Genomic DNA, 11050 nt, shown 5'->3' on the forward strand with positions numbered 1-11050 from the left:
ATATACGGGCCTGCGAAGTCCACCGCAGTACGTGTGAAGCAGCGATCGTAGGTAGTGCGGGACGCAGGTAGGTCACCCTTCGATTGTGTAGAGGCATTGCGGTTTAAACAGGTTCACTTTACGCATTTATGATAAATGCCCCGAATCAAGCTGCGGGCGCCAATCACCCAGTGGCGACGTTGCAATACGACCTGCATTATGATGAATGTCGGGTATTATTAGCCTTGATAGCGGAGAATTTTTAGGCAAGATAATGGGATGCCTAACATCGTGCGCGACATCTGCGGACTTCAATCGCCCACCTACCCGAAGAACACCTTTCGGGTCAAGAAACGGCTGCAAGCGCAACAGGCTACTGCGTAGCGGGATTGGCCTTTTTGCGCTGCATAGTAAAAGTGTTGTGTATACTTAATCAAGCGTAATTCGGCTTCGTATAACTCCACACAGCTTAGAGGACCATGTCGTTTTTCAGCAGAGCGTTTAGTAGCGGGACGGATGCTGACAATGAATCTTAGAGCGTAAGCGATGATGCGGCGCAGCTTGGAATACGAGGAATATTTCGTGAGTACCAACCACTGGTCGCCCGAATTCACATGGGCGACAACTTTGTTTCGAATGCCCAATTCGGTTATATGGTGTTTCGAGGAGGTTAGTTTCCAGAACTGATCAGTACCCTTTAAAAAATCAGGATCGGTCCACCACAATTGCTGACACAGTAGCTCGGCAGGGGATATACCTCTAGAAGCACAGTCGGCTGGATTCAACTCAGAGCGAATATGATTCCAGCACTCAGGCGGCAGAATTTCTTGGATGTCGGCAACGCGGTTGGCGATGAAAGTCATCCATCTGCTGGGATGCGCTTGTAGCCATGCCAATGTTATGGTTGAATCCGTCCAGGCATACACCGGGTAGCGGGGATCGCACCAACTGTGAAAAACGCTTCGCACCAGTTTAGAAGCGAGATGCGCAGCGCAAAGCTCTAGGCGCGGCAGCGTCGTCGTTTTAAGCGGCTCCACCTTGGTCTTTGAAGAGACCAGTGAGTTACAGTGATCCTGCCGTCGTTTTGCAAAGTGCGCGCGTATATAACGGCGGCGTAAGTGCGTTCGGAAGCGTCAGCAAATACATGCAGCTGCGTGAACGATCCAACCGTTCTGCCTTCAAATCTGAAAGTATCTGCAGCTGAAAGCGACGATAAATCCACTTTTTCGCGATTGAGTCTGGTACAAGATCATCCCATCCAACCGCGGAACGCCAAATATCCTGGAACCACATCTTGGACCTTATGGTTACAGCAGCAAGCAGACCCAGAGGATCAAAAAGAGTGCTAGCATCGGCTAAGAATGCTCTCTTGGTTAGAATAGCAAGTTGTTGTTTCAGGCGGACTGCGAATGTTAAGTGATCTCCTTCTATGTTCCATATTAGACCAAGAGTACGAACATCCTTACCATCTACTACGTAGTGCGATATGTTTTTAGAAGCGCCGGAAATACGCTCGTTGAACTCCATGCAGTTTGATGCCCACTTTCGCAGTTCAAAGCCTCCTTTTAAAATTTCAGAGATATTTTGTTGTAGTGACTGAAGTTGGGCTTTGCAAGACGCACTAGTGAGCAAGTCGTCCATGTAGAAGTCCTTGGGGATCACGGATACGGCTTTTTCACAACTGTTGCGGGAAGCCTTGGCAGTTTGTTGCAAGGACTTTACGGCAGCCACCCCATAAGTTACTCGTAGCATGCGGTAATCTACAATGGGCGAGGATGGATCAGGGCGCCAAACGATACGTTGCAAATCGACGTGCTTCGACGATACACAAACTTGGCGGTACATCTTTGCAACATCGGCGGTTATTGCGTACCGATGCGTTCGGAAAAGCATCAGTAGAGTAGAGATCTTGTTGGAGTTGCGGTCCAATAAACAGCGCGTCGTTAAGCGAGTTCCCTGTGGTGGTTTTAGCAGAGGCGTTAAAAACGACACTTTGCTCCGTCGTAACACTGGACTCTTTTATCACTGGGTGATGCGGCATATAATACGCGTTATTCGCCGTCTGGGATACAGCTTCCATACAGTGATCGGACTACTACCACATTGTGCTAGATCTGCCACTTATTTGAGCATCTACCACACAAGGTCTGAAATCTACCACATATTCGCGTTTTTGAGTAGTTTTATTTTTACTCGATATAATTTTCTTAATTTTAGCAGCAAAAATTGTCCAACACTAAACACTAACAACACGCAGAATGGGAGGATAAAATAACCATTAAAATAGTAAATTTGCTCTATATTCAATTTTTCGACAGGAAACAGGGTTTTATTGTGTTAAATTGCAAAATGTATGATTTACAAAAAAGAATTAATAGCGAAAATGTTAAAAAAAGCTGCGATTTTTGTGAAAGTATTAGAAATTTCAGTGCATCTAAAGTTTCTAAAGCGTTGTTTACTTTTACTTGAGAATTGAGTGGCGGTTTCTGGAACGTGCCACATTGGTCCGCTACATCGTGATGTGATAATAAATAATATAAAAAAAAACTTTTTAATATACAACGCTTTTATAAATGGACTAAAAAGTAGAAAATAATATTTCTCAGTCCCATAGAATTTGTTTGAAATTTTAGCAAAAGTCGTTATAACCAATTTTTGAGATTGAAAATGAAAAGCGTGGCGCCCTATGCACTAGACTTTTTTATAGGAACTTTGCAAAGCAAAGGTTTTATGGTGTCGGACACACAACATTGAAAGTTTCTGGATCCACAACATTGAAAGTTTCTGGAGCCACAACATTGCAAGTTGATAAAAGCGTTGTAAAAAGAAAAGCGGACAGCACTCCGCAAGGTTGCAGAAATCTTTCAAAATATGTTCGAAAAATATCTTGATATGGAAGAACTGCTTTACACTGTCAAGGAAAAAAAATGCCAAAGCTTAACGCAATTTTTAGGAACTTCAATCTTGCACTTTATTAAACTAAAATTAATTTTTTTTAGAGTATAATTAAAAAGTTTGCCATTTAGGTGAAACCTTGCAGATTTTTTTTTAATTTTTGTACAAAGTTTGATCCAAAACCTGAGATCTACCACATTTTTTTTGAAATCTACCCAATTTTTTCCAGATTCTACCACACAATTTTTTTTCAAGTCCGATCACTGCTTCCATATGACCCATCTCAATAAGCTCATGCATGAAATCGTTGTAAGGCGATAGCAAGTCGTTGTCACGAGCCAGCCTTCGCTCGATGCGTAACAGATTGCGAACAGCGAAATTTCGCGATTCACCCAATGGCACATTTGGTTTCAGCGGTAACTCCACTACAAAGCGACCGTCCGGCATTCGTTGATGCGTAGAAACGAAGTGATCTTCGCAGAAGCGCTCCTCGTGCGTAAAATGCAGCTTTCGCGCTGACTCTTCCAACTCCCACAACCTAGTAAGCGCCCGATCCAGTTGAACATCGCAATGCAGTGGCGGTAAATGCAGGGGGCGTTGAAGCAGAACTGTCGACACTTCCGAACAAGGTCCACCCGAAAACGGTTTTCTGTGCCATAGGCGTGCCAGTTGGACCCTTCCGAAGATCGATGCAGATAAGTTGATCCATCGCGTCCATGCCAACCAGTATATCTATGCGGCCAGGCTTCATAAAATGCGGGTCCGCTAGGAATAGCCCATGAATATGCGGCCATTCTGGAACATTTAAAGACCGCGTTGGCAAATCACTAGTGATTTTCTTAAGAATCAATGCATTGATGGCGTAGCATTCATCCCACCTATAGGATGAAAGTGAGGGTAACGTCTCACCCCTACAGCGACCTCCTTGCGATGCACCGATTCCAGTGACGAATACCGACGACGATTTGCGAGGTAGGCCCGAGCGCTGCACGCATGCCTCTGTCACGAAGGAGGCGTGAGATCCAGAATCAAACAATAACCGAGCAGTCTGCCACTGACCGGCAAAATCACGAACTCTTACTAAAGCGGTCGATAATAAGACTATTCTTTGCGTTGAGGGTAGCGGGCTAGAACCAGAACTCAAACAGGATGAAATGCATGCAGCAGCGGTGTTCGTCAGTTGGTTAGCAGAAGAAGCGGTGGTGGTATTCGGAGCGGTGCGAGTAGACTCGATGACGTGACTGAATGCGGTGCTAGTGGTTGGGCCTGCGATATTGTGAAGCAGCGTATGATGACGTTGGTGACATATTCGGCACGCGGATGTGTTATTACAACGCTCTTTGTAATGCCCGTGACTCAAGCAATTTAGACAAGCTTTCGCTTCTTTTATACATTTAGATTTTGCCGTTGAATCTAAACTGTGAAATTTTTCACAAGAATAAATCTTGTGAGCCGCATTGCAGTACATGCAGCGCGAGTGGTTCTGTTCCGGTATCGCGTGAAACACCTCGGCTGATTTGCGTGTTGATTTGGGCATAGTCGAATGGCTCATGGGTATCTGAGCAGCGGGCGTAGTAAGCATAGCTAATGAGCGACATCTTACCTCCAAAAAAGTTGTCAGTTCAAACGTCGGCGGCTCTTTACTAATTAGTGATAGCTCCCACTGCTTTCGAGTTTCAAACGCGAGCTTGTTGACCACTTCATGCGCCAGCCAATCGTCCCAGAACTCTACGGGGCGACCCAATGCCTTGAGCTCTCGAATATTTGTTGAATTGCATCGAGAACACTTAATGACATCGGCGGTGTCACTTGTAGCCGTGCGTATGTCAGCTATCGCCCTGAGGTGTGCTTCAACCATGACTCCCATGACTTTGTAGCGGGACTTAAGCAGGTTCCAAGCCTCTGTGTAGTTAGCGTCGCTGATCTTGAAGCCACTAATAATGCTAAGTGCATCTCCCTTTAAGCAACTACGCAAATAGTGGAGCTTTTGTCCGTCCGACAAGGCAGTGTTTGCTTCAACCAATGAATAAAACGAATCATAAAAAGATATCCACTCCGTGGAATCACCAGCAAACGCACGATTGAGAGAATACAAAGGTTGCGCCGATCTCGGACCGCTATTCCTCTCTTAACGAATTTGACAGAATCGTTGTTTGCATGACGTCACACTGGTGCAACTTGTTTACGTTTTCCTTGCAACATTTTTTCTTCTTCTTCCATTCTTGCTCACGTTTTGGCATTTCTCTCTCGCAATTGCACCAGTGTGACGTCACACAAAAGTTATTCTCAAAAATCCTCTCTGATCGGCGCAATCTTGTATTCTATCATTCTTGAGCAAACGTGGGTAGGTCCATTTTTGGCAATCGTATTGCTGCAGACACGGACACTGATGTAGCTGCGGGTTGTGTTGCCGGTTCCATACGAACCTTCTGGACACGTTTGAAGTTGGCCAAGGCAGTAGCATACCAAGTTTCGCCTTGCACGCGAGCATTTTCCTCTACTTCAGCGTTGTCGAGTCCACTAGATGTTGCGACTGCATCTTGGGCAGTGTTGAAACGGGCCCATTGCTCATTGAGGAGTTTCAAATAGCTTCCAACGCTTTCGAAGTCCATGGCAAATGCATCGTCTATGCTTTTTGTCATGTACCTCTTAATGGCGTTTAGTGCCGAATCGCGGGTTTTCACAGACGCAGACATTCATAACCAGGGAACGGATTTTTAGGACCTAAAAACCTATAAAAAAGGCAAAATAAAATAACGAAATAGGCTGGAAAAGGCAAAATAAAATAGTGAAAAAGGAAGGAAAAGGCACTAGGTGTTGCAAAAAAGGCAAAAAAAGGCAGAACGAAATAACGGAAAAGGCAGGAAAAGGCACTAAAAAAAGACAGAAAATACGAAAAACAATCAAAAAATACATTTATTTTAGAAATGTTTATATTATAAGTAAAAAGAGAAAAACTATGAAATAGTTTCATTATATGAAAAATTTGTACTTTGAATATTTGACTATTTTATCCTTTCGAGTTTCTAACTCATAAAAGTTTAATCTGTATAGTTGTAGTAACATTGAACCACAAGATGCATTTTGAAGTTTGGCAGCATTTTCATTCGATTTTCGAAAGAAAAGCCTTGAATGTACTAGATGTGTGCTCGACGTAAGTTGATACAAGCGGCGCCCAATTTAAACATGGAACGTTTGAAACGTTCATATTATCAGGAATAAGGGCGTTTTCCTCGCCCTTTACAATTTTATCTACACCCCTTATTGTCTCCAAGCCTTCGTTAGCTGAGAAAACGGCATTGAATTTTTCCAACACCAATTTGGCAAGAGGTCTCTGCGCTTCTATAAGCCGCATGGGCAATGTGTATATTTTTTAATCTTAAAAAAAAATTGTAAATGCTATAATCACTTTTTTAAAGGTAGAAAAGGCAAAAAAAGGCAAATATCTTAAAAAAGGCAAATATCTTAAAAAAGGCAACATCAAATGTGTATATATGGAATCAGGGAAAGCTAAATCGTGGACATTCTTAATCGAATATGCTCTATCTCGTTAGCAGAAAAAAGGCAATTTCCATAAAATCCGTTCCCTGTTCATAACTTTGCTTCAGGGGTCGTTGAAGGTGAATGTTGTACAAGTACGTTGCTTGCAGAGGGCAAATGAAAGGCGCGAATGATCGACAAAGAGATATGCAATGTCAAATGTAAGGCAATTTGCAGAGGGCAAATAAAAGTCACTGTGGGTTGTCGGGATTGTACAATTTCAAGTGTAGGGCAACTTGAATTCGATGCACACTTTTCCTATATATCTATGTACGTAAATGCTGCACAATAAAAGTTCTTATTTAAGCGCAAAATATTTGTTTTTATAAGTTTTTGTAGCGGGGGACACTCGGTCAATTATAATGAAAATTACAGCTTATACTTGCACACGTTGTGAGCGAGTGGGCAATCCGGCTCGGAAGGACCAGTTTGTTGTTGCGGTTTACTTCCAAACAAGTGCTGATGCAGGTATACCAAAGCTGATGTGCGGGTTGCTTTTCGAATTAAAGAAACGCGGTTTCAAATATAAATTCTATTTATTTACTAATATTTTGTATAAATTTCTTCGATAAATATGCGGGCGAACTTGCGGTCAGTTGAGTCGAGAGATAGCGAATGAAAAAACCAAAAACGGAAAAAAGAGAATAGCAAAATGTCAAAAAGACGATTGCTCGTAAACCCTTGGAATGGTGCATGAGTATTAACCCTCACACATTACAATATTGAATACCTACTTAAAAAATACAAAGTCGAATCCAACAATGCGAGTCCCCCGCTAGGAAGAAAATCGGGCAGTATATAAAGTGGGATTCTACCCCCTGTACACCAATGTCTTTTTTAAGGCCAATGTTTTTAGCAATCTTGTTGACTGTATACTCAACGTGCTCATCAAACTTTAGTTTGTTGTCGATGTATATTCCTAGGTACTTGACACTTTTCACCTCTTCGATGTTTTCATCTTTGATTTTTAATTCACGGCTTAAGGAGTTAACATTTGCCGCTCTGGACAATACCATAAAGTTTGTCTTTTTCACTTTTAGTTTGAGTTTATTTGAACACAGCCATTGATACAAAGAATTAAGATCTTCTTGATTCTTTTGGCAATCGCATTTGGTAGTACCCTATCACTGATCGTTAACAATGTATTTAGCTTATCCAACATTCGGACTCTATCAATTGTTTCAAATGCTCTTTTAAGATCAATAAACACTGCTACCACATTAAGGTGGCAGTTAAGATCTTCTTTACATTGAGATAGCACCAGATTCAGAATGTTTAGCTCTGAATCCAGATTGTTCTTTTATGAGTATTTTATTGGATTCTACATAGTACTGTAGCTGGTGTAGCGATTCCTAGCATTTTTTCCAAACTAGGGAGAGCTTTATCCGTTTTTTTAACTTTCTTAACGGGCACTATTGACGAAATTTTCCATTCTTCCGGTCCTGATCCTGTTTGGAGACTCTAATTTATTAGTAGGGCATAGAAATATCCCATATAATCAGCAGAGTCCTTAATAATACCTTCAGATAGTAGGTTGTTTTCCCCAATTTTACGCTTAAATTTTTTGGCAATTTGAAGAAAGTCTTCCGTTGAAACCTCTTCAAATTTTAGCGTACTTGTGGAAGTTCCTTGCTCGAAATAGTCCTAGTTTAGACACTCTATTGTGGTATGTATTTCCAAAATGCTGTCCACGAAAAAATTATTTAAGTTTTCCGCAATTTCAAAGCTGTCTACGTAGTTGGTGTTATTTATTATCACTTCTCCAATATTTTCTTTGACCCCCGTGTTATTGCCGACCTCCTTTAAGTATTTCCACATGAGTCGGCGGTCACCCTTATTTATTTAAACCTTATGCTCTAAGTATTTAATTTTTTTTACACCATACCAGTTTTTTATACCTGCTTATCACCATATTATATTCACCCCAGTGCCCTGACAACACTGCTTTCTCATGGGAGTTAGATTTATACTTGTTCATCTCTATCAATTGCCTATCATACCATTTGTTCCTCTGTTAAATGCGAGTTATTTTTGAGTAAGTCAACTGGATCATGGACCACAAAATGCAATGAGTAATATACTCCAGCATACTGTCAGCATCGAATAAACTTAAGCTCGAGAAATCGCACTGCCTTAGTAAACTTGTTAAGTTCTCAGGGTTATATCTCTCCCAGGATATTACTTCTTCCTCCTTAGAAAGTGGGTTTAGCTTACTGACATTGAGTCGAAACATTTTTGTTTCGTGGTCTTATATTCTATGATCCTCGACCTTTCGCATAAAATTCGAATGCGTTCAACTAATTAGCAACGAAATTCAAAATGATATTGTTTGCAAATTATGTTTATTTATTTATTTTTAATAATTTTGGTTTTTGTTATTTTTATGGCCTTATAACAATTATATTCAACAATTTTTATGAGCTTGAGGCCGTTTTTAGTGAAAACTTATTGTGGAAAAGCAACAATAATTTGAAAAAATGGTAGAAGTGATAGCTATTTCGGAAATCACCACATTTCCTCATCAGACTTCTTTCAGTAGTATTCGAACCGACGATCACCACTGACTCAGCCAGTTTGCCTACGCACTGTGCTAAGTTTGCCTGGTTAATTCTTGTTATTATTTTCCACTATTTCACTTTGCTAAGCCAACTACAATCAAGCGCAGCTATTCCGCTGCAATTCACTTGATCATGTGGTTGTTGGTTTTGTTGGTTTTTGTTAATATTTCTATTATTAGAATGTTTAACTTTTTGGTGTGCTCGTCCTTAAGTTATTTGTTTTTGTTATTTTTATGGCCTTATAACAATTATATTCAACAATTTTTATGAGCTCGAGGCCGTATTAAATGCAAACTTATTGTGGAAAAGCAACAATAATTTGAAAAAATGGTAGAAGTGATAGCTATTTCGGAAATCACCACATTTCCTCATCAGACTTCTTTCAGTAGGATTCGAACCGACGATCACCACTGACTCAGCCAGTTGCCTACGCACTGTGCTAAGTTTGTCTTGTTAATTCTTGTTGCTTATTTTCCACTATTTCACTTTGCTAAGCCAACTACAATCAAGCGCAGCTATTCCGCTGCAATTCACTTGATCATGTGGTTGTTGGTTTTGTTGGCTTTTGTTAATATTTATATTACTAGAATGTTTAACTCTACCATTTTTTTCAAATTATTATTGCTTTTCCATAATAGGTTTTCACTAAAAACAGCCTCTAGCTCATAAAAGTTGTTGAATATAATTGTTATAAGGCCATAAAATAACAAAAAACAAATAACTTAAGGACGAGCACACCTAAAAGTTAAACATTCTAATAATAGAAATATTAACAAAAACCAACAAAACCAACAACCACATGATCAAGTGAATTGCAGCGGAATAGCTGCGCTTGATTGTAGTTGGCTTAGCAAAGTGAAATAGTGGAAAATAAGCAACAAGAATTAACAAGACAAACTTAGCACAGTGCGTAGGCAACTGGCTGAGTCAGTGGTGATCGTCGGTTCGAATCCTACTGAAAGAAGTCTGATGAGGAAATGTGGTGATTTCCGAAATAGCTATCACTTCTACCATTTTTTCAAATTATTGTTGCTTTTCCACAATAAGTTTTCACTTAAAACGGCCTCAAGCTCATAAAAATTGTTGAATATAATTGTTATAAGGCCATAAAAATAACAAAAACAAATAACTTAAGGACGAGCACACCTTAAAGTTAAACATTCTAATAATAGAAATATTAACAAAAACCAACAAAACCAACAACCACATGAATGAACCAAGTGAATTGCAGCGGAATAGCTGCGCTTGATTGTAGTTGGCTTAGCAAAGTGAAATAGTGGAAATAAGCAAAAAGAATTAACAAGGCAAACTTAGCACAGTGCGTAGGCAACTGGCTGAGTCAGTGGTGATCGTCGGTTCGTATCCTACTGAAAGAAGTCTGATGAGGAAATGTGGTGATTTCCGAAATAGCTATCACTTCTACCATTTTTTCAAATTATTGTTGCTTTTCCAGAATAAGTTTTCACTAAAAACTGCCTCAAGCTCATAAAAATTGTTGAATTTAATAATTTTCTTTTAATGTATAATTCAATCTATAACAGAAACCACAATAATAAAAGTTTAAAAGCTTACTCAAATTGCATAAAATTAATCCAACTTCAAAAATTGACATCAAAATTTCAAAATGTTTAATTAGAATATTTAGAAAATTTTCGGGTATGCAGTTTTGTAACCCATTCAATTGTACTACAAGAAAGTGCAAGTTTACAGTCATTAAAAACTACCGTTGATGTTATAGAATTTTTTTTTTGTGGAGGGTGTTGCGCATTTTATTCCATATAACACATGATAAGAATTTTTTTATATGAAAACAAGTAAGAGCAGCGCTGTCTTCGGCTATGCCGAGGGCTTCATACCTTTCATGAGCATCTGCAAATTTTACTTTGACAGATTACTGCTTTTGAATACATCTGCATACATCGATAGAGGAGTTACATACATATATAAAAAATCGCATCTTAACAATCAGAGGTATGGAAGATATACTTTATATGGCACCAATCTAAGTGATTTTCACTGCTATGTGATCGGTATGTAAACCGGTAACACAATTTATTGGGTTTAGTTTCCTACATAAA

At 39.9% G+C, this 11050-nt stretch overlaps 1 protein-coding gene across 1 annotated transcript; it reads right to left on the minus strand.

The window, feature by feature from the left end:
* Positions 1-3412: 3412 nt before the first annotated feature.
* LOC108365103 (uncharacterized) lies at positions 3413-4732 on the minus strand. Its single transcript, XM_017619062.1, has one exon. The coding sequence runs from the start codon at positions 4730-4732 to the stop codon at positions 3413-3415; it is 1320 nt and encodes a 439-aa protein (XP_017474551.1).
* Between the last annotated feature and the right edge of the window lie 6318 nt (positions 4733-11050).

This window comes from Rhagoletis zephyria, unplaced genomic scaffold (genome assembly GCF_001687245.7).
Source record: "Rhagoletis zephyria isolate East Lansing unplaced genomic scaffold, Rhagoletis_zephyria_1.1 Rzeph_scaffold_01777, whole genome shotgun sequence".
NCBI lineage: Eukaryota > Metazoa > Arthropoda > Insecta > Diptera > Tephritidae > Rhagoletis > Rhagoletis zephyria.

Excerpts from the sequence above, each read along its gene's own strand:
- LOC108365103 (XM_017619062.1), bottom strand. The coding sequence starts at position 4,732 with ATGGTTGAAGCACACCTCAGGGCGATAGCTGACATACGCACGGCTACA.